This window comes from Sander vitreus, chromosome 15, assembly GCF_031162955.1.
Source record: "Sander vitreus isolate 19-12246 chromosome 15, sanVit1, whole genome shotgun sequence".
Lineage (NCBI taxonomy): Eukaryota > Metazoa > Chordata > Actinopteri > Perciformes > Percidae > Sander > Sander vitreus.
This window is the reverse complement of record NC_135869.1, coordinates 13,676,139-13,699,461: the sequence shown is the minus strand read 5'-3', so window position 1 is coordinate 13,699,461 and position 23,323 is coordinate 13,676,139. Positions and strand designations below refer to the sequence as shown.

Here is a 23,323-nt window from a genome sequence, read left to right as displayed (position 1 = left end):
GTGTTTAAAGACATCATGCCACTTTTAAACACAGTAGTAAGAGTATCTCTACATTACAGTATCCCATTTACTCTCAAATTTTCCTGTTAAGTTTGGTCAACTGTTTTGATTGATCAAAGTGCCACCATTCAAATGTTCCATGTTGTTGGAGAATGTAAGGTATGTATGGCGTGCCATGGCTGAGAATGGTCTCAAGACCTTCATCTGAGATTACTGTACACCTTTCACCTCCTGTCACATGAAATAATACCAAAGACAAACTTTATTGGAAACATTTTATTCAATATGATTTGCACATCAAAACATATCAAAACCAGTTACAGCGAAGAAAATACACTACTATGCACATTACATTATCAATCCCCATCATACTGAGGAACTGACTCTTCATGGAGCAGCAATGAGCAACATTCTGGTTAACAAAAGGTGGCCAAACCAAGTCAAACGACTAAAAAATTCCTCCTCCTCATCTTCTTTCAGCCTTAAAATTCCAGCAATTTCAGTCGATGCACTTTTTTTCTACTTTACCTCCATGAATGTGGATCCAGCAATATTTTCTATTGAGCTAAATCTTTTGAAGCTATAATTTCCTCTTAAAGTAACACAATTAAAAAGAGCATGTGTTTTCCACTTTTATAAACCCAGCATTTATATTTCATTTTTAATAAAGCTTAACTGTGGCTCATTTAAGTGTTAAGTGTCAATTCCACAGTAAAGTTTTGACATACTGTAGTTTGTCCATCAAAAGGAAATCACTCTAACCACAACTTTCAACCTTCACATACGAACAATTCAAAAAAAGGATATAAGGATAACTTTCTATACCTAAATTTGATGTAAACATGTTTCCCCATTAAAATAGTAAAATATCTATGAAATGAACATTTAATTTTTCTCTCAAAAAGTTCAGCATGACTGTCAACTACATGAAATAAAAGGATGCTACATAGATTTTAAGACATTTGTTTAAATATTAATTTGGAAAAAGATAAAGCTGAGGGCTCGTTCAAGGTATTAAACATGGACATGTCATTGAGCTGTATTTAAGGGCAGGAAAATGAAAAATATTCTAAACTTACTCACACAGAGAAACGAAACAGACCTCCCCCTGCTGGGGCACAAGTTCATAAATACAATGAACAAGCATAACATCAACTGTTACTCCAGTTCAGATATTATATTATATAAGATTGTAATGGGACATTATTTAAGGAAAAAGAAAATCAGCTCCCAAAAATGCATGAAATGTCTTCATATGTTAGACAGCAGAAAGGAAAAAAGGAAAGAAAATACAGAGAACTGAAACGTTTATCCAAATAGTATTCATCTTCGTTATGGAAGAAAATTGCTGCGTTTTAAAATCTAAAATTAAAATCTGTAAACCTGTAACATTAAATATATCATCTAAGAGCCACGTCACTTGAAAGGATGGCAGAACACTAACATCAACATAAACTGCTGGTTCTTGTGATGGAAAAATTAAAAGGTTGATTCATCTAACTCAGCTGTTACAATGAACTTTAATAAGTAATGATGTTCCATAATGTCATTATCAAAGTCACATGGCTCAGCTCAACCAACGGGAATGTCATATTTGGTCCGATGTTGAATAGCCCTGTATGTCTCGATCTCCAGGTAGAAAAGATTTGAAGAACACTGTTCTATATTTAACATGTACCCTAGGAACTTATGGGTGCACATACTGTAATTGCAAGACTGCAACGAGGCTCAATAATGCTGGTTTTTAAAGAAAATGTCTGAATATGTTTATTGTTGCATTTCCTATTGCTCAGCCTACAAAGTAAACATTTTCTGAATGATCAGGGTTTAAAAGAAAGGGAGGAAAGAGTTTGTTTTTTTAAAAAGGAAAAAAAATTTTTTTTAGTTCTTCACAGTGATAAAACTGATGCCAATCAGGAGCAGGGCTGCTGGATCCTAAAATCATTTCACACACTCACAGCTCATCAACACTGCCCATGAAGACACACACACACACACACACACACACACACACACTCACTGTGGTTTACCCAGCAGGTTAGACAAGAAGTTAGACCCCTGGCTCTCTCCCTGTCTAGTACCCGCTCCTCCTCCAAGTGGATCCATCTGGTTCAGTTCAGACTGATCCAGCATTTCAAAGTCCTCTCCGTCCATGTCTGTGTCTAGCTCGGAGCTGGACTGATTGCGGTAGCTTCGGCGGACCCCGGCCCTGGGTGGGCCTTCTCTGCGCCGGGTAGCAGGACGCCGAGGTTGCATTGCCCCGGCCAGCGCTGCTTGGATCATGTTGCTGGCAATGACTCCAGCCAAGTCTCCGGCGAAATCAGAAGCTGGTGGCAGGCCACTGAGAGAAAGTTCTTCATCCAGATCCTCCTGATCTGAATCAAAATGAGCATCTACATCCAGCACTGAAGCCCGGTGACTAACTAGCCCAGACAAAGCCAGACTAGGTAGACCTATGCTTGTGTCATCGTCGTCATCCATCAAAGTGGCATCAGGGTTTATGGAGGGGAAGTCTGGCAGGTCTTGAGCAAAGGATTCCTCAGCATCACTGTGTCTGTCAAAATCTGACCAAAATACAGACAGGGACACGGTGAGGGAAAAGAACCAACCAGAAAATAAAGGAGGGGTAAATCTGCAATGTCTGCGTTCTTACCCTCAGAGCCCTCTGTGAGTGGGGTCTGGCCACGCGATAGGTTAAATGTTCCATTGTCAGTGTAGGACACCTCAGCATCAGAGTGCTCAGAGTCGGTCAGTGCAAGTTCCTTGGCAACAACAGCATCATCAAACTGGGAGAAACGGCAGATTTTAAGATTTTTATATGCTTTTACCCTTTGCTCTGCTATAAAAGGGTTGCAAACTTTCTCTGTTACTGTTTAGTTCTCTCTCTTTTTGCTCTCATACCGTCTGTAAATACACAGGCACATGACAGACACAGCACATCATGTGAATTTTCTTAACCCCAACAGGAAGTGGCTCAGATGCGCTACTATAACTAACACTGTGCTGAAATACAAAGCCATCGGTATGTAGTGAATATTTTATCTGTATATTTTATTTTATAACATACACCGTCCACACTTAGGGGGGTGCTTAATTTAAGATGCCTTTAGTAACCAACAGTCCATTTATGGAGCCTTAAGTGCAATATCAACAGAATTAGTGGCAGTTTGATTAAAATATAGAGTTTGGGAGTTAAACAGACTTACCGTTGGGCAGAAAGCAGCCAACTCCTCCTCCTCACTATCACTGTCTTTACCTGAGGCGAAACCACGGAGAGGCCTCCGCAGGACTGCAGAGAAGAATGACAAACATACAGAGAACATTTTTACATTTACAGTCACAAACAGCGCATGTAATCAGCTTAACAAGTAAAAGCAAAAGCATGTGGTTTTGTGCCACCAGAGGGCAATAAAGCATCAACAATATGTCAGTTGCTGGCTACAAATGAGCAGCCTGATGACATCACATTTATCTAATGCAGTGAAACCACGTTGAAGTGTTATTTGAACAAACAACACTGTTAGTAGTAAAATAAATGTGAAAGTTATGACGTTACATGTATTATTATGGTTCAGTTGTGGCTTTGACTTTATTTTCATTAAATTTGCAGTGTCAAATCAGCATGTCAGCATCAGCAAGTTTTAAATATCAAAAGGTAGTCGGATAAAAAAAAAATCATGTACTACTTACACTGATTATCAATAGGCTTTGACATCATGTATCCACAAACACTGAAGTCCAGTCGCTGCAGGACTGGATCCAGCTTCACACACACATGCTGAAAAACCCTGTGATAGGCTCCCAGAGGAGCCAGGAGAGTAGCCCACACTAGACGAGAGAAACATAATACTAGTCATTATAAAGAAAGAGGGAGTTGTTTAGTATACATGGTAAGACAAAGCTGTGTTTGTTTATGTTCTGTACAGATTCCGTTTCTGAATTACTAGAGACAAAGGCAAGGTGGGGCAGAGGAAGCAGCAGGGAGTTGACATGTAGAGCTGCTGTGGATCGTTTCAGACGTCAGAGTAGAGGGCCTTGGCAGCTCTTGCCTCCCAGACTCTCCAGCCTACATGGTTGGAGGTTAGCCCAGTCTCAGTCTGACCTCCTTAACTTTCTGCTTGCTTGCTTGCTTGCTTCCTTCCTTCCTTGTGTGCCTCTTAATGGCTTTAATCACCTCCCAGGCTAGGCCCCACATATCTGGTTTCACCACCCATGTATTTTTTAATAGAACCAGTCAGCTGAGTTTCCTCGCTAACGTGGTCCTGTGAAGGAGCCTGGATCTGTAGTTAGGACTGATTAAACTGCTGAGACTCACCAGCAGAGTATGAGAGCACCAATCCAGGAATGTAGCGTCCAACCACAGCCAAGCAGGCGAAGACTCCACAGGTCAGGATGCAGAACTGACACAGGGCAACAACACATATGGAATCAAGTCAGCACCTACAATACATGTTGACTATGGTGCATGTATCCAATGCTTACAACCAGGATAGGGCTGGACAACATATTGACATTCACTCAATCATTCATTCACTATAATTATAATATGGGGTGGATTCCGGTCCCTAGTGTGAGAATAATGAGATTAGATGAGAGTAATCAGATTTTGAATATTTATGAAATTAAATGTGACATACAACACACACACACACACACACACACACACACACGTTAAATATACATTATATATGTATATCTATATGAGAGATTTTCTTCATATTGTGTGTTGTCCTTACCTTGCCAGGGTTATGTTGTTTGTACTGCACCGCACTGGATGCGATAACGGCTCCACTGACCCAGGCCTCAGCGATGTGGTGGCACAGTTCAGGCACACTGAGGATGCCAGGTTGCACCAGACCCCAGCTGGAAAAAAATAGAGAAAATGATTAAAACCTTTACCTGCTTTCTACTTTTTTATTTACCGTTATTATTGTTGTTGGAATACTGGCTGGTGGTTACAGTAACAAACCTCTCATTTTCTGATTCGTCCCGGTTTCTGACTGTGGAGAGAGAAAACATTCATCACTTTAGGAAACAAATTGAGAGTACAATATATAAAAAGTAGTCCAAATTGTGTTGCACTGTTTCATCAAGCATGTCTCCAGTCTTTGATCTCTTTGGAACCTTGCACACTTGGTATGTTACACACGTTCAAACACAGGTTTGGGAGATTAACTGTTCCAGATGTAATACAAATAATTTGCAAAGTCCAGAGTTTAGGGCTGCTGACTGGTGGCATATCTATTCTGACAGAGTTCATTTGTTGCAATCACAGCAACATGGGGAATGCTATATGGTACAATGAATGCAGGAAAGTAAAGGAAAAGAACAGAATATGTCAGAGAGATATAAAGAGCCCCCATAAAAAGCAACTGGTACCACCTCCAATCTCTGGCCAGATCTTATTTCTCCAGGTATCAACAAAGACAATCACAGCCAGACCAGAAGCCAGCAGGAACAGCAGGCGCAGTGAGGTCAGGGCAAAGAACCTGAGGGGAATAAAAAAAGAGCAAACACATGAAAAGACAGTACTTCTAATGCCTGTTACCCCATGAGTAAAGGACAAACAACGTTACAAAATTCAAATAAGGGAAGAACTGATAAATAAAATTCCCATCCACTAACAATGGAAAAGCTACATCTAAATAGTGTTGTTTCAGGTGCTTGTTGCCCACTTTTACACAAATGGATTTCACTTCCTTGGGCCTCAACAATTAAAGTGTTGCTCCACTTCACAAAATCACAAGATCTCAAAATGTGTTGACCACAACAATGTTACAGAATTCTGCCAATCAGCAGTTAGGGATTAACCTAACCAAGATTTTGTTGGCAGAGCGAGGTGTGTTGGTATTTAGGGTAGCAGTGTAATTAGTAGCTACAGTTAGTTACATAAAATACAAACGTCTAAGTAATTCTTCTTGGTTTTCTTGTTTGAGTACATTTCTGAGTTTAGGGCTGGCCTAATGGCTGAGTGAATACAATCTCACATGATAAAAAAATAGAGTGATATTCACAGACATGTGCTTAATTCCTCATAGGATTTGCTGTTTCACACTAAAAATGAATTTCCTCTTACTTTTGTACTGACAACACACTGATCTGTAAATTGCAGATTTAACCTAAATGTACAGCCTCACACTCGCAGCAACAAGGGCACTGGTAAAGAGGATAATCCACGACATCATGCTGTTATCAAGATTAAGAAACCAGTTCGGTTAGGAGAAACATTAGAGTTAAGGTAGAAGTATTTGTAGAGTGTGTCTATAAATAGTACTACTAGCCAGCCATCTGTCTTGTCTTGAATTGACAGGTGACACATTTGCATCGTGTAAAAGCACCAGCTGCTGGCGGTCACATTGGCTTTCGCCCAACGACCAAACAGCTTCTGTATTGTCTGAATGTATAACACTGGCACAAACTACAAACAAACAGACTAGGGAGACAGAACAATGTTACCATCAAAATGAACTAAGTTTGCGCTGAAACTCACCAGAACACAACGTTGACTACAGTGTAGAGAAGCACACACTGTAAGGGTCTTTCCCACACTAGGACAGACTGTAGGTAGGTCAGGACGGGCTCGTAGGGCCCCAACCTAGACTGAAGAGCAGCTTTGACAGCCCGTACCTGACCGTCTCTCTCGCTGGAGCATGGTCGACTTCGCAGGCAGACACTGGACGCCTGCTGGGCAGAATAATCATTCAGAGATGCGTCTTCCATTGCCCCAATGTACGCCATTTTAGCGTTTACGGTCGATAAAGTCTGCCTGTAAAAAAAAGACATAATAGAAACAGGTAACGTTAACATTACATGAGGGACACCACAGCGCCACGGAGCAGCACCACTCACAACAACATCGAGCTAACAGCTAGCCTCGCCTGCTGAATCATCGTGTTAAACACCTAATTGTATTACAAACAAGCATGTTATCAAAAACTGTGTTCAAACGTTTTAAAATAAGATGACACGTACTATTTTGTCATGTTTGCAGAAATGTTGCGCCTGGTTGCGCTTTCTTCGGAAGCTGACAATATGGCGTCACCTGTTTTTCCTCAGTACTCAGCAGCCCAATCAGAATCTGCACGACGAGCTCGTGTCATGCTGCGTTCAGGTGGAATAGGAATCTTTAGGAATGTTGTTTACTTTGAAGCAGTAGGCTACATTGACAAACAAGTCAGCAATCCATCATGAAAACATATTTTAGGTTAAAATATTCATGTACCCATTTTATTTTCTCTTGTGTATCCTTCATGGTTTTGTATGGCTTTGTACGAACTAAATAAAGTTCGTTTGTTAAGAGGCTCTGTCGCTTCCGATTCGGTAGCTATGTAATGTTAGTGGGTTTTATGTGCAACAAGATGATACATAACGTGTTATGTATCCTAAATCATTGAAATGTCAATCAGAAGCACAAGTCCGCTGTGACCTATTTTATACAGTTTACGATTTTGAACTGTATGCAGCAGAGCTCTGATTACAAGTACGTAAACCGTACATCTTTCCCGGATGTTCTGCTTTGAATGTTTTTTATTTTTTTTATTTTCTTTATTTATTTTTTTAATTTATTTAGTAAAGAACATAGGTACATCGCCAGTATGTACATATATAAATAGTCAATACCAGAGGTGCATATACAAAGAAAAATATATGTAGAAAATAAATACAAAAGTAGAAAAGTACAGTACATATTAAGTCAAATGTATCACCGGCACATGAGACATTTTTTAAACACACTTCCAGTCTTAATTGCCTTCTTATTTTTAATGTATTTTATAGTGTTGCCGTATTGTTGCAGTTCTGGAAAGAAGTGTTCAAAGCTTGGTTTGGAGTCCGCCCATTTCTTCTTGTGAATGTGTAATTTCCCCAATAACAAGATTAATTGAACAAAATAAACAACATCATTGTCCAACTCATTGCCTTCAAAACAAATAAAAATATCTTTATCTTTAAATTGAATTGATAGCCTAGTGTTCCGTCTTATAAGATGTTGAACATCTACCCAACATATTTTAGTATAGATACAGTGAAAGAACAAATTACATATTGTTTCTTCTTCTAGTTCACAGAAAGTACAAGAATATTCAATATCAAGTTTAAATCTCCTTAATGTCCTTTTTGCTGGATATATTTTATGTAAGATTTTAAAAGAAACCTCTTTTACTTTGTTATTAAGACAAAATTTGTCACCAATTAACCAGATTTTTTGCCAGTTCATTTCTCCAAAGATTGAAACCCAAAAGAATCTTCCTGAGGGCAGAGTTACCTCTTGTATACAATTCCTGATGTGTTTATTAGAACATTTATTCTTGGTAATGTCAATCCCCCCAAGGAATATACCACTACTAAGCGGATTGATCACTGATATTACTGAACCTCTAAAAAGTTGCAGCACACTCCTCGGCACAGCATCAACAACTATTGCATATTCTCTTGGAGTGACTGCAAACCGGAATTTGGAGAGGAATTCATTATACTTTAATAACTGCCCGTCAGCATTAAGGAGTTGTTTTACCAATACAATACCATTTGCAACCCAATTTCCATAATACAGAGATTTATTTTTATATTGAATATCCTTGTTATTCCAAATGTGGTAATTGGTTGGCGTAAAATGATGCTTGTAAATTAACTTCCAGGCCTTCTGCTTTGAATGTGTCTGCTTGGCTTAACACGCTCCGATACAGTAGGTGGCGGCAGGCACCTTTAATGTCGGTTAGCAATCCGCCATTAAAGGGAAGAAAATTCTGCTTGGAGCGTCATCCATGCGTCACATCAGCACCAAGCGCAGAGCGGGAAGCGATATTTATTTTCCTAGGATGGCGAAGGCATAGCCCGCCCTACTCTGTCTTTGATTGGCTTACCCTGGCATTCTTACTCTAACCCTAACCAATCTCACTCCTCATGCCTAAACCTAACCAATCCAACCAAGGTAGGCAACGAGTGCTAGCCAATCAGAGGCAGAAAAGGACGGGTCATGCCTTTACCATCCTAAAAAACACAAATTTGCAAGCGGCAAGGACTAGTGGTGGTGGTAAAGTGGCTTGAGCAGCAGTCTAGCTACATATTTCTTGTATTATTTAGCTAGCAAAGAGGCTAGCTAAATAAAGAGCAACTGGAGACTGAACATGCCGCGGGAAATCATAACGCTGCAGCTTGGACAATGTGGAAATCAAAGTACGTGAAAGACGAGGTTAAGGTTAAGATTGCTAGCTATCCCTCTGCTTCCATGAGAACCTTATAACGTTAGCCAATGTACAATAAATGAACTAGCTAGCTAAGATGATCTGTCATGTAATGGCGTTGGCTAGCTAAGTGCTAGTATCAAGCTAAGATCAAAACATAACACAAACAGCGACAGTATAACCTAGTTTAGCTGACTTGTGTAATAGTCTCTCTAACGTTACATAGCAAATGTAATCTAACGTTAATGCAAGTTACCGTTAACTAGCGTTAACGTTATCTATGCAGTGTCATTCAGATAACGATACTGTTTGTCTAATAAGTTCGTAACGTTACAGTCATAGACGACATATTAACGTGACCTAACGTTAACGTTTTTGCTAACCTGCTCCTCTATGTGTTTTGCAGTTGGTTTTGAATTTTGGAAGCAGCTGTGTGCAGAGCATGGCATCAGTCCCGAGGGGATTGTTGAGGAGTTTGCAACTGAAGGGACTGACAGAAAGGATGTGTTCTTCTATCAGGTAATTGGTGCAAACACTGACTGCTTCTCTTCATTATCTCTCACATCATGAGTTACAAAATTAGTATCTTTTCTGCACACCATTGTAAATTCAGTCTTTTTCGGATGATGCTTAAATAGCAACAACATTATGTGCCACTAGATGGAGTGGTTGTAGTTTGATATTCAGTTTACTGTCATAGAGGAGTGAAGAAACCAGAAAAAGATTCACATTTGGGAAGCTGCAATTAGAGAACTTTGACTTTTTTTTTTCATAAAAAAAGAACTTGAACCAATTAATCAATTATCAAAATAGTTGGTGAATAATTTAATAGTTGACAACTAATCGTTTAATCGATTCATCTTTGCAGCTCTCTTGTGCAGTATGACCAGCTAATTCCTGGTTATTCATAAAACTCCGCAGGCTGACGATGAGCACTACATCCCCCGCGCAGTTCTCTTGGATCTGGAGCCGAGAGTGATCCACTCCATCCTCAACTCTCCTTATGCAAACCTTTACAACCAAGAGAACATCTACCTCTCTGAGCATGGTGGAGGCGCTGGGAACAACTGGGCTAGTGGATATTCACAGGTGATCACTGGAAATGACATGTTTCTTTCTTTAACCCTAAGAAATAAAAATGTTATGCATGTAAAATTCTGCGGATTTTTTTGTTCCCTCTAGGGCAAAAAAATCCAAGAAGACATCTTTGACATCATTGATCGGGAGGCAGATGGCAGTGACAGTCTGGAGGCAAGTTTTCCAATTTATCACATAACGACTGTCCCTGGGGCTGGGAGTGATCGGGGCTGTGGCTGTTTGGAATTTAAAAAAAAAACTGATTTAAAAGTAATGTGATATTGCTGAGTGTAGAAATACTACATAGTGGGCCCCTGGATAGCTCAGTTGGTGGAGCGGGCGTCCATATATAGTTTGCTCCGCGACGCAGCGGGCCCGTGTTCAACTCCGACTTGCGGCCCTTTGCTGCATGTCATTTCCCCCTCTCTCGCCCCTTTTATGTCTTCGGCTGTCCTGTCAATAAGGGCCTAAAAATGCCCCAAAAAAATAATCTGAAAAATAAATATTACATAGTATAGTCTTCAACTCTTATCCCAATCAATAGCAACTTGCAACTGGAACCTGAACTTCGAACACGCAAGAAAATATTCGTTGCTTGTAGTTAATGTGATGAGTTCATTTCCGGTTGAACCTGTAGAAACGGAAGGAATATCGTCTGAATAACGGACAAATTATGAAACACTGGGGCCCTGGACACAGAAAAGGCCCCTAATTCCTCCTACATAGGAGCAAAATACCCAGACTGAAAGATGCAAAACGACTACAAATAACATTTGTTTGTGGTTGATTTTTGTCTCTTTTAGTGACATTTTGGAGGTGAAGCTCATGTAGCACCCTGACCTCTTGAGCCTCTGGGCCTGTGCCCGGTAGACCCTTTCAGTAATTCATCCATGGTCTGAATAATAACAAGGAAGTCTTGATTGTACTTAAACATTACTTCTTTTATTCTTTCAGTCAGACTCTTAGAAAAGAGTGACTTGATCAAAACTGTTAAAATGGTGCCAGTGCCTGACATCTTAAAAATGGCAAAGGCCCACCAATGCCTCACTATTATTCTTAGCCTCTTTCTTTTTGGTGAACTTTCTTCAGCTGCCAGCCTCCCATAAAATAACACTCACATTTCCCCTCTCATTCACATTATGACCCCACATTATTATTTAGTGTGTGCACTCATGTGTGCATTGGATAAGAAGGTAGGCCGAGCTGCCGTGAGCATGTGTATGTTGGCAGGGTGTGGCGTGTAGAATGTCTGGTGATAATAGCCGGGCGAGTGTAGAAGGCAGGTATTACAGGGCTGTGTTGGGGGGTAAGGGAGCCTATTTGTGAGGTGGGGCTGCACTCTCAATTATATAAGTACCTAGGAAGAGAGGCATTTGCTCACCCACGCACAGTCGTTTTTTTGTTTGTTGCATTTGTAGAGTTCACGGTAATCTTTATACACACGTGGCACATGCTGTAGCTGTAAATGTGAACTGCCAGTAATGAGTAACTCTTTGTCTTTGTAGGGGTTTGTCCTGTGTCATTCCATTGCTGGGGGGACTGGTTCGGGGCTGGGATCCTATCTGCTGGAGAAACTCAATGACAGGTCCACAAACACACATGCAGCAACAACAACAACAATTTTTTTTTAGTCAAAACATTTTCTCGTTACCTGGTTTGTGTGAATAATATACATGCATATTTTCTGATCTCCAGATACCCAAAGAAGCTGGTGCAGACTTACTCTGTTTTCCCAAACCAGGACGAGATGAGTGATGTGGTCGTTCAGCCGTACAACTCACTGCTCACACTGAAGAGGCTCACACAGAATGCAGACTGCGTGGTGAGCAGCAGCACTCATGGATGGATGTTGCTTAATCCCATTGCTCACTTTGCTTCACAACGCAGCCATGGCTCTAAATAACCTCACAAGATGGAATGAAACACATTTTTATACAAGCCATGGTTAGCTTGTAATTGTGCCACTTGGACAAACAAAGTCAAAATAAAACATGGTAGCTTAGCGAAACAAATTTTACAAAAAAGCGGCCAACTAAATTATGACGTGATGTCAGACTGTTAAATAAATTTGGCCTCATGTGCTCTGACGTAAATGTTACGGGTCAAAACGCAGCAAGTAACTGCTAGTACACATGTCAAGCTGTTAAGACATCAAAGACACATGAAACTCTAAAAAATTAAGTTTAATTAAGTCTCACAGGTCTATTACACACTTCAGTCTCAGTGCCAGGAAAAAAATAAAATCCAGTGGACTAGTTTTGGCTGGGTTTGTTTAATGTTGTGATTGAAGGAATACTCCACACGAAAAAGAAAAAGAAACCCATCACAAATATGAAGACAGATTGTTACTTCATCCTCTGTGGTTTTGTAATTTGACTACCCAGTTGTCACTTGTCTTTTAAGGTTATGTACCTGATATTGTGATACATTTTAGGCTTACAGTCCCCTTTAGATATAGTCTAATGTTTACACACACACACACACACACACACACACACTCTGCCAGTTCGTTTGTTGAAAATCTTACTTTTTAGGCCACCTCAGCGCTTGTGTAGCAGACTAATAAAGAAGCTAACTGCAGTGCCAGCTGCAATCAAACTTCATAAAACTCAGTCTTAAATTGGTGATTGTTAGTCTGAGATGCTCTAACAGTATAATGGTGTTTCCTCTCTAATACCTACTTCCTCCAGGGTCTTGCATAAGGCCCTCATGTTGATTAAATTAGCCAGAAAGCTAATAGAATCGGCCCCCCTTTTGCAACTGTACAGTGCGTCTTTTATGTTCAACTCTGCTAACAACCGCACACTGTGTTGCTCCTTAAGAGGTTCTTTGACTGCGTCATTACTCTGATATCCTCGTTCTTCTTCTTTAACATGGCAGCAGTGTTTTGACCTTCTTCACTATGTTGTTGTGCTGAAGCTCTTCTTTTCTGTTATGTTTTCATTTGTCTAATAATTGCCCCATTTCTCTCATTGTGTGTTGTATATTAGGTGGTGTTGGATAACACAGCTCTAAATCGCATCGCCACAGACAGGCTGCGTATCCAGAACCCCTCGTTCTCCCAGATCAATCAGCTGGTGAGTGAGAGACGCCACTCAGTGTTACAACCTCTACCTCCTCCTCCAGTTGTTTTCACAGCTCGTCAGTCAGCAGGTTTTAGTCTTAGTCTCAGAGATTGCAGTCTACCTGACTGTATTTAAACAAAGGCAAACGTTGAGACAGGCTGTACTAGATTCATGCTGCTCACTTAAAAAATTACAAACTAGTTTGGCGAGTCGGTTGCACGTCAGCCTGGATTTCAACTTTCTTGGAAATGAGTTGCACAGGGCTGCACTTTCCAAATGGTATGTCAGCTTGCTTGGAGCCACACTTAGAGATTTTGAATTTAGGCTGCATTCCTTTTTCGGGCTGGTCGATGTGGCCAAGAAATGAAAATCTACATATTTATTCCAGATTTTAATGCAAAATGCAGGAAGAATTGAATTGAAACCGCATTGGACAGCTATTGTTGTCACCTTTTGACTGAAAGTACTCTTTTTGTGTGTTGTAAGAACAATATTTCATGAAGTAGACATTTTACACATCGTGCAGAAACAAAAATTCAAATTATTTCTCAACTCTTACTCCTTTTTAAAACTTAATTGTAAGCTCTTAGCGGATTGTAGTTAATTAAACTCTGTCTAACTGAACTGTCATACACACAGGTTTCTACCATCATGTCTGCAAGCACAACCACCCTGCGTTACCCAGGCTACATGAACAACGACCTTATTGGCCTGATAGCATCCCTCATCCCCACACCCCGCCTCCACTTCCTTATGACTGGGTACACTCCGCTTACTACTGACCAGTCGGTGAGTGAAATAAAACCAAATGGTGCAAAATGTTTTCATGTTAACCCAGCATCAGTGGATTGTAATTTTAGTATTCTTGCAATTAGCAGTTAATATTTCAAATACTGAATGTCCATTTTCAGGTTGCTAGTGTGAGGAAAACCACAGTGCTGGATGTGATGAGGAGGCTTCTGCAACCCAAGAACGTGATGGTGTCCACAGGAAGAGAGAGACAGCCGAGCCACTGCTACATTGCCATCCTTAACATCATCCAGGGAGAGGTCGACCCCACACAGGTACGAGTGCACAGTATGTGTGTGAGGTGTCAATCTATATTCTTATAAATTCTGAATTACTTAACATGTTTGGAGAGTATTCAGGCGTATTATATTCTACTGTAGGTGCATAAAAGCCTCCAAAGGATCAGGGAGCGCAAACTTGCCAGCTTCATTCCGTGGGGTCCCGCCAGCATCCAGGTGGCTTTGTCCAGGAAGTCCCCGTACCTGCCCTCGGCCCACCGAGTCAGCGGCCTAATGATGGCCAACCACACAAGTATCTCCTCTGTAAGTGCTCATCTTAGAGTTGCATCACCTCAGCCTGTTCGGTTACATTCTTCACCAGTGTGTATTTATATAGTTGAGACCTGTGCCTTTGTTTGTTCTGAGTCAATACTTGAACCTAAAACTGAAGTTCAAGCAGTTACAACAATTTGGCTTTTCATCATCATCATCCTCATCCTGTCAAATTTCTTTTTTTCCCCCTTTTGCTGGTTTAAAACATGAGCTGTGAAGTTGAGGGAAAATGCAGTCCTGTGATGTCAAAAATATATATAAAATATTTTATATATATATATATATATATATATATATATATATATATATATATATATATATATATATATATATATATATATATATATATATATATATATATATATATATATATATATATATATATATATATATATATATATATATATATATATATATATATATATATATATATATATATATATATATATATATATATATATATATATATATATAATATATATATATATATATATATATATATATATATATAATATATATATTATATATATATATATATATATATATATATTATATATATATATATATATATATATATATTATATATATAAATATATAATATATATAATAAATATATAATATATATAATATATATATATATATATATATATATATATATATATATATATATATATATATATATATATATATATATATATATATATATAATGCCCAAATCAAACTTTTTTTCTTTCATTATTTTAGGTCTTAAATTTAAGTATGGGGAAATACAGTCATCCAAGGAAGTTTCAGTGAAGTCATACATTTAATTTTCCTTTCTGGTAGCCTGGAAGTTAAAAATAAAACTGAAAGTGTGCAAGTTTTAAAAAAGTCAGAATAAGAACCTGAAACTTATCCGTTGCTGTCCCACAGCTGTTTGAGCGGACGTGCCGGCAGTATGACAAACTGCGTAAGCGTGAAGCCTTCCTGGAGCAGTTCCGCAAAGAGGACATATTCAAGGAAAACTTTGACGAGCTGGACAACTCTCGCGAAGTGGTCCAGCAGCTGATAGACGAGTACAGCGCAGCCACACGGCCTGACTACATTTCCTGGGGCTCGCAAGAACAGTGAACAGACTCTTTTGTCTTCTATCTTAATTACAACTCAGTCAACATACATGCTTAGCTAGTTTATTCTAACTCAATTTAAGTCCCTTCTTCACTTTTTCAAAAATATTTTCTCCAACATATAGGTGTCCCAAAACAGACAGGTATTTGGCTATAGCTGCTTCTCTGAAAAAATATTTATTGGCTTTTGATAGTATGTGTCTCAAAATTGAAAAAAGAGACTGAAGGATGACTGTTAACAGCCACTTTTATTATATTAACCAAAAAGTAAAATGGACTGGACTGTGTCACATCCATGAGATTCTCAAGCCCAGTTTAATAAAACAATCCTTGCCCAACAGTCCAGTGAAGTGAAAGTAAGAGTACTTATTCCCTGCAAGTATGTGCAGAAAGCATCAATATAATCGTACAAAACAATCTATACATTTTTGTTTTCCTTTTTTCCTAAACTCAGCTTTCCCGTCTTTGTAGCCCATTTCTTTCCAGCAATGTAACCTGTTGCCTTTTTTCAGTCTATTTTATACCATACTTAAGTTTTTGTGCAGTTGATTTACAGTAAAACGTCCACTGTCTACGAAATGATTGCCTTGAATAATGGGAATAGGATTGCCAGAATGTGTTGCGTGATGTTTGATGTAGGTTTTTTCATCCTAGACATTTCTGGCATGGTTTTATTGTACCTCTTTGTCTGCTGCTGATACACTTTGCTCATTTGTTACCGCTGTACATGATCAACAAGAATGTTGAGTGGAAGTTGGGCTTGAGCGAAAAGTGATGTTAAAATACCTGCCATACAAACGGCATCGGTATTTAACAGCATTTGTCACGTACAATAGAGAAAGTAAGTTTGCACAGGTGAACAGAGTACAAGGATGGATCTCGGTGCCTGTAAATATACTTAAAGGAATAGCCGTTTTACTGGTATTCACGGTATTGAAATCTAAAAAGCTTTGCGTGTTGGACCTGTTTGAAAGGATGAATAAACACATTTTCTATTTTCCATTTGAAATGTTTTTGGTGTTATCTGAAGGCACACTTGTAGGTTGTATGTAAAGGTCATTTTACTTTGCGTACAAAATAATAAAACGCCACTTTTTACCCCCCCCCCCCACCTGGAGCTGCAGTGTATTGGTGGCCATTCATCTAACTTGGTCAAGGCTCATTACCACAGGGGAACGTAAAGGCACTTAGCAACGCTTGCTCAACCAGCTATTGTTTTTACCCAGAAAAAGCTTCGGGGGAGGCAGCTCTCGGCTCTGCTCCTGGCGCCAAACTTCAGCCTTTTATAAAATGTCTGGCTGAAAACAATAGTCTTACACTGCTTCACTAGTCAAGGTACAAGAAAGCACATTTTCTGAAAATGAAATGAGGGCTGAGGCTGAACAACACTACTAAATATGGTAAAATGGTGCCGTTTTATTAATTACATACAGTATTTATAGTTTTTTATTGCACTTCCAGGTTAGTTAAAAACAAACAATAGTGCAATTAACTGTACACACACACAAACATAAAAAGGTACCATGCAGCATACAAACAAGCTTAATACAAAGCAACAACATCCGCAGTTTTGATTTATTTTATTTTCATACTTGTAGCTTGGAGCTGCCTGCAGCTGCAGTAGAAAAAGCAAAAGACCTGATTGTGAGCAGGAAACGGGGCTGACTGTGCAATGACGTACGTAAGTCTTGAGGCTGGTTATTGCATGGGGTTGTGTAAAAGACAGTACTCAAATTATATTTACAAAAGTCTATCCATGGTCTCGGATTTCTAAAAAGGTCATCTACATTAAGGTGTACAATGTATACAACAGGATGTTTTTATATTTCACATTCAAGTTTAAAGAAAAATGAGTAAATGTGAAAACACAAAAATATAAATTGGGGGATCTGTCTGCTTTGGGATCATTTCTTGTTATAAAAGCTTATTTAAAAAAACAAAAACAACATCTTTGGTCCATGCTCAAACCCTCGACTTGGCGAAACTTTGGCTTCACAAGAACACGAACAGTGAACACAAAGACGGAGCTACACAGGATTTACACATCTGAACTGCAGGAGGATCAAGGGGAACACAGCTTGGAACACAACCAAAAGCATTTATGGCTTTTGGTTAACATTTTATCAGAAAACACATCTGGGTCTGCATTTAAAACAAAGCACAGAGAAAATAGCAAAGTTTGCATAAATAATACTACAAAAGCATCCATGGCCTGATTAAAAAAAAAAAAAAAAAAGTTTTGGTTTAAATAGCAGGGGAACTGCATGGTAAATATGGCGTCACTTCTCTTATGATCCAGATCTCTGACTAGGGGTTTTATGTGTACTCTAAGTTTAATTTCTTCCATTATATATACACATTGTGAAAATAACAATAATAAACAGAGAAGCACCTGTTATTTTCAGCAGAGTAGAGCTGCATTAGGATAGAACCAAGTTCTCGAAGTGTCAAGGATTATAGCCAAGACAAGCAGCACAACGAAGGACATGAGCGAGAATTTGCTGGAAAAAACGAAGAAACGGCTCCGAAATCCTTTTCGTTTCTGTGACAGACTCGGATCCTGAATGTAATCCAGGAAAATGATTTTCTTGATCAAATGGGGACACACACACACACACACACACGTAAGAGTCTATATGGCATTGGCAGCCAAAGTGACTTAGCTACAGAGTTCAACATCTGTTTCCAGTTCCAAGTTCACATGGCTCACTGCATCAACAGTTCCAGGTAATGCAAACCCGGCCGGGACCTTATGAAAACGCACCGTCTCTGATGAACATGTCAGCATAAGGGCATGTGAGAGTGTGTGTGTGTGTATGTGTGTGTGAAAGAGAGAACCAAAGAAGGGAGGGTGTGTGTCACTGAATGTTCTCAACACTATTCCAGCAGTGCATGAGGGACGACTGCCTTCTAGTAAAGGCAAAACAAATATGGCACACTTCGAGAGAGAAAAAGAGAGAAAGGAGAGAGTAGTGTTTTCACTCTAAGCCATACCTTCATGAGGGGAGTACAACCGCTTATTGCTGCCATAAGTCCTAACTCTTGTGATGCTATCTCTCCCTGATGTAGCAAGGCTCATGCCAACGTCTCACATTGTCTAAGGGGGTGGGGGTGTTGCCATGTAGGGTAACAGAGTTGGTTGCGTGACAGGATGGGGTGGAGGGTGTGTGACAGCTCATCAGCAACCGCATTGGTTTCTGTGGGTTTCTGGCCTCACTTGCAAAACTGAACCCCCTTGCCTTCCCGTCCCCTCCCGCACTCTCCCTCCTCCATCGGCCAGCTCCCTTAGCTGGAAAGCTCAGCAAGGGTTTATTTTCACGGATGGGGAGCGAAAACAGCCCTCTCTTTGTTTTGGCTGCCGTGCCATTCCCAGTGGAGGAGGCGTGGTGTCCTGAGGACTGGGGCTGGGCCTCATAGGGGCCACGTGGATTAGGATGGTGGGGGGTGGGGGGTGTCCAGGTATGGATTCCTCTCAAACTGGGTGCGAGGGCAGCTCCAGGAGGGTGGGTGTGTGTGTCAAGGCCAGGTGATGGAATCCCACCTCTGTGCTTTCTGTGATGGTGATGTCTGCATCTTCCCCTTTCCCTCGCTGGCGATGGATGGCACTGAAATACGCATTCATCAGCTGCATGATCTCAGTCAGCTGTGACACAGAGACACAGAGAGAGAGAGAGAGAGCGAGAGAGAGAGGTCAGATTGGTGGCAGTCTCAGTGTCTGTCTGGCACTGTCACTGGAGGGTGGAGACCGATGATGTCATCCAGCTGTGAGAAAAACTGGATCCTCCAGAAGCCGAGGACGGTGATTGGCAGATTCTGGAGGACACACACACCCCTTGATCATAAAAAAGAGGCCTTACATGTGTGGATATTTCATCACTTTAACATATTTTGTTCAGCAGCTGTTGCAGAAAAAAGAAAGGGCACTGCGGAGGAGTTCATCTGTCTCGCCGTTACCCTGACCTTGGTGGACATGACCAACAAACACCATAAGACACCATGACCATTACTTTAGTATTGCTAATGCTTGCATAAACATGGTGTGTGAGAACACTGACTAAAACAGTTTGAGTTTTAACCTACACCTACTTTTTAACTTTAACTGTAACCCTTGAATAAGTAGCTAATCTCACCCTCACCATTAACTCCAGGTCTAACCATAATCACCCACTGCAAATTCGTTCTCTCTTTTTTTCCTGCCCAGAAGCTCAACACACTGCACAGTCATGTCAAAGCAATATGAGGCCCTAAGTTCATAAAAGTAGGAGCCTTACTGGGCTCTGCTTCAATTCGCTTATGCGTCCAATAAATAAATAAAAGCCACTTTTGTGCCCCACGAGAGATCAGAGAGGGATTTTTTGTTCCGTGTGGGAAGATGCAAGCAAATCTGCCCTGTGAAAGGCAAGATTTGTTCTCTACTGAAAAAAAAATCTGTGTTTGGAAGAACATCCATGTTTCTGAGAAATGTTGCCTAATAATTTAATCTAACCGCTGCAATAAAACTCACCCCCCAGTTGCCATTTAATGCCAGGAAGTTGGTTAGCATCGGTTGGAGAGCAGGGGCAGGTTGTGTGCTCTCTATTTAGACCAACAAATGAGTGTTTTAAAATTGGGTCAGAGAGCTGGAGGCAGGGGGGTATCATGAGCAGACAGCACAGCCAGTACACAAACTGAATCCTGACTACAGTGGCGATATATAGTGAAACATATGGAAACAGCTCCGGTAATAAGAGACTTTGCTTCATTTAACCCTCAGCCTGTACATTCTAAACTGGGGCGTGAGCCACTATACCTTGGTGGTTTCAAACAGCAGATCCCGATCCCCAGCGGTGATCTTGAAGGTGTTGCTATCGGATACGCCATAAGAACAGATCTGACCATAAGGGAAGGACTCCAGGGCCTCTGCCTCTCCCTGCCGATACAGAGACACGGATGTAGCAGCTACACCCAGCCACAACTTCTGGGAAAAACTCCCTGTCGAACTCTGGAGGCAGGAAGAGGTAAGCATATGTCAGACCAGCTCAAAGTTATCATTTAGTTTACCTCAAGAGTCCAAGTGACTCTTCAGCACTGATGAAGCAAAATCTTTCAGTCCAACAATAAAACTAAAGGTGACCTCACAATACTCACAATATAAAAGTCCACTTCATAAAGAGTGCATCCAAAGCCTGACCACTGGCGTGCAATTGTGAGGTAGGCAGCCATACTGTCCCTGCGGCTGTAGCCGGCTAGACCTTTCCAACGTTCCAAGATGGATACCATGACAGTTGCTCCCTCCTCCTTCAGCCGACTCCGCAGACGCATGTCCTGCTCCACCTTTTGCTTGTGCGCTGCTGTAGCTGTGTGGCTCCACAGCGCCCCAGCCAGGAGGCCCGTGTGGAAGCGCTGTGTCGTGGGGCAGCCTTGGGCAGCCATCTGACAAGGAGGCAGGGTTTGGGGTGCAGAGAGGGACATGAGGACTCGAGCTTCTAGAACGTGACCTGGGAAAAGCTCGTCAAGAGGTGGGCAGGGAGCATGTGTACTGAAGTCACCCATCAGACACTGAAGCCTCAGGGAAGCTAAGGCATGCAGGTCCTCTTCACAGGCTGGCAGCTGGCCACGCACCACCATCTCATGGCACTGCAGTGCAAAGGCCAAACCCAGGATGAAAAGAAGGCACAATTTGTCAGTAACAGCCTCAGTCCTGCCATCAATCCTTTCTACCCCACCCTATTTTATTATGTCCCATAACTCTTTTATGAGAGTCCTCAGAAAAAGTGTTCTAATGAAGCCAGTGCTGGCTGCCTTTTTCCCCCTGTGCACTACAGCCAGTGCTCTTAGTCATGTTTTTTATCCACTGTGCTTTACTGCATCACAGCCCATAAGACATTAATGATTGTTAAGTAAAAACAATGAAATACGAGGAATGACTCACTGCAGAACAATAAATTATATCTCATTATCAGCACTGAAATGGCCACTCATAACAAAGACACTCTCAAAGGTAGGACTTTGCCCTTTGAGGAGTTGTATTCTGCTCCATTACCTGCTCAAAGAGGAAGAGATACTCAATGCTGTCTACTGATATGCTGTCAGCATCCAACAGGCAGTAGAGCTTGAAACACAGTTTCCATTGGGATTCAGACTCCGACTCTTTGGTGGCGAGGCTGCACAGAAGAGGGACAGAAAGGGTTAGAAAAGGAATATATACAAATGGTATACCAAGAATTTTAAGCCTAGATGTTAATATGTTACAGGATATTGCCTCCTCAATGTGTAATATTAATGTTTAGTAACTCAACGGTTCGCTGAGTTTCATGTTTACTCTGTCACTAAGCACACTGAGGACACAGAAGTCCACACAGGTCCCTTTTATTCCAGCTGGATGCCTTATCGTTTCATTCGAGACTTTGCCTTGTACAATCAAATGACATCAGCTTCACCTTGGCTATCCAGTGACTGGCTGGCTTTGCTGACAGAAATAGTGACACAAGTCCAGTTTCCCAGCATGGTGTCATGTTTGACCAACAAGACCAGACAAGGTCACCAGTTATCAAGGATACTGGATAACGTTCAGCATGGGAGTTGGGCTAGGGAAGATAAATATACAACCAACAGGTCTGGTCGCATTCATCTAACAAGTGAGAAATAGCTCAGATTCCTGCCAGACTTAGACAAGGTGTTTGATAGCATGTCTGTCTGCTTGGTTTTATTGTGTCTGACTTCCTCGCCCTTGTCTGTTGTCTTGTTCTGTTTTATAAGGTGAAAATTGACATTTACTTTTCAAACCTGGTCAGGATGTCAGCAATCAGAGCGCTGCCTGTGACCGGCTGCTCCCACAGTGCATTCTGCTCGTACAGTGCAAACGTGTTTTTGCTCTCTTGCAGGCCGAGCTTCTCCTGCATCCTTCGAACCACCTGGTGAAGGGCAAGGGGAAGTGAGTAGAAACGACAGATGGACACACAAATGGTTCCATTTTAAGAGTGAAAACAGAAGAGGCAGCAATGCAATTTCTGTGGTTATTATGGTTTAGTAATGGCACTAGACTGATTAGGCTAGGATGTTTTAAACAAGAACGTGAGAAGCTGAAAGATTGAGAAAAGTTGTGTTATGATGTAGAATACAGATAAATGTTCACAAACCTCATTGGCAGTTGTGTGTGAGCTGATGTAGAGCTGGCAGGATAGAGGGCCAGGATAGTGCACAGTGCACAGCATCTCCTGTCGGCTCATCAGCATCTGGATCTCCTCCCAGGATGGCACACACTCCCGACACTTGGTCTTCTCCAGAGCCTCGCTGATGAATGACGCATAGTTATCCATCTCAGACTCAGGACTCTGGCTCTGGATCCTGCAAGAAAGAGTGAGAATGAGACAGGTGGATACATAAGGTGTGTGTGAGCACATTTCGATTTATTCAATACTTAAAAGGGAGAACTTGTTAATGCTTGTAATGTTAACAGTGATTTAAAGTCTGTAAAGTGTTATGCTTTGATTACAGACTTTGCGTCATCCTTTTGATTCAACAGAGTTCTTTATTTTCTTTGGGCTGGCAATGCTCGAAAGTCAATGAGGCGA

At 40.8% G+C, this 23,323-nt stretch overlaps 3 protein-coding genes across 5 annotated transcripts in view; 1 reads left to right on the top strand and 2 right to left on the bottom strand.

Moving 5' to 3' along the window:
- Window positions 1-261: 261 nt before the first annotated feature.
- Window positions 262-7,080, bottom strand: retreg3 (reticulophagy regulator family member 3). Its single transcript, XM_078269618.1, has 10 exons — window positions 6,973-7,080; window positions 6,491-6,766; window positions 5,383-5,489; window positions 4,970-5,000; window positions 4,737-4,863; window positions 4,316-4,400; window positions 3,691-3,828; window positions 3,207-3,289; window positions 2,654-2,786; window positions 262-2,564 (listed from the first exon to the last, which is right to left on the bottom strand). The coding sequence occupies exons 2-10, from the start codon at window positions 6,736-6,738 to the stop codon at window positions 2,017-2,019; spliced, it is 1,500 nt and encodes a 499-aa protein (XP_078125744.1). The 5' UTR covers window positions 6,739-6,766; window positions 6,973-7,080; the 3' UTR covers window positions 262-2,016.
- A 1,916-nt stretch (window positions 7,081-8,996) lies between these two features.
- Window positions 8,997-16,770, top strand: tubg1 (tubulin, gamma 1). Its single transcript, XM_078270531.1, has 11 exons — window positions 8,997-9,174; window positions 9,589-9,701; window positions 10,104-10,271; window positions 10,365-10,433; window positions 11,765-11,844; window positions 11,955-12,081; window positions 13,250-13,336; window positions 13,964-14,113; window positions 14,236-14,388; window positions 14,494-14,655; window positions 15,577-16,770. The coding sequence occupies exons 1-11, from the start codon at window positions 9,126-9,128 to the stop codon at window positions 15,772-15,774; spliced, it is 1,356 nt and encodes a 451-aa protein (XP_078126657.1). The 5' UTR covers window positions 8,997-9,125; the 3' UTR covers window positions 15,775-16,770.
- A 396-nt stretch (window positions 16,771-17,166) lies between these two features.
- Window positions 17,167-23,323, bottom strand: part of plekhh3 (pleckstrin homology, MyTH4 and FERM domain containing H3) — a 30,227-nt gene continuing 24,070 nt past the window's right edge. Inside the window, exons 8-13 of one of the 3 annotated variants that reach the window (XM_078270528.1) lie at window positions 22,889-23,096; window positions 22,527-22,663; window positions 21,793-21,913; window positions 20,898-21,386; window positions 20,560-20,751; window positions 17,167-19,413 (exon numbers count right to left, since the gene is read on the bottom strand). In XM_078270528.1, the coding sequence (XP_078126654.1) occupies window positions 19,243-19,413; window positions 20,560-20,751; window positions 20,898-21,386; window positions 21,793-21,913; window positions 22,527-22,663; window positions 22,889-23,096 (1,318 nt within the window). In that variant the 3' untranslated portion in view covers window positions 17,167-19,242. Of the gene's footprint in view, window positions 19,414-19,438; window positions 19,584-20,559; window positions 20,752-20,897; window positions 21,387-21,792; window positions 21,914-22,526; window positions 22,664-22,888; window positions 23,097-23,323 lie in introns of those variants that run through there. The other 2 variants (XM_078270529.1, XM_078270530.1) reach the window with 2 other exon arrangements.

Coding starts and splice junctions, on each gene's coding strand:
- retreg3 (XM_078269618.1), bottom strand. CDS start 6,738: ATGGCGTACATTGGGGCAATGGAAGACGCATCTCTGAATGATTATTCT. Junction 3,829..4,315: donor GGTGCTCTCATACTCTGCTG/GTGAGTCTCAGC, acceptor TCTCTCGTCTAG/TGTGGGCTACTCTCCTGGCT. Junction 3,290..3,690: donor AAAGCCTATTGATAATCAGT/GTAAGTAGTACA, acceptor TCTTCTCTGCAG/TCCTGCGGAGGCCTCTCCGT.
- tubg1 (XM_078270531.1), top strand. CDS start 9,126: ATGCCGCGGGAAATCATAACGCTGCAGCTTGGACAATGTGGAAATCAA. Junction 9,702..10,103: donor AGGATGTGTTCTTCTATCAG/GTAATTGGTGCA, acceptor AAAACTCCGCAG/GCTGACGATGAGCACTACAT. Junction 11,845..11,954: donor CTGGAGAAACTCAATGACAG/GTCCACAAACAC, acceptor TCTGATCTCCAG/ATACCCAAAGAAGCTGGTGC.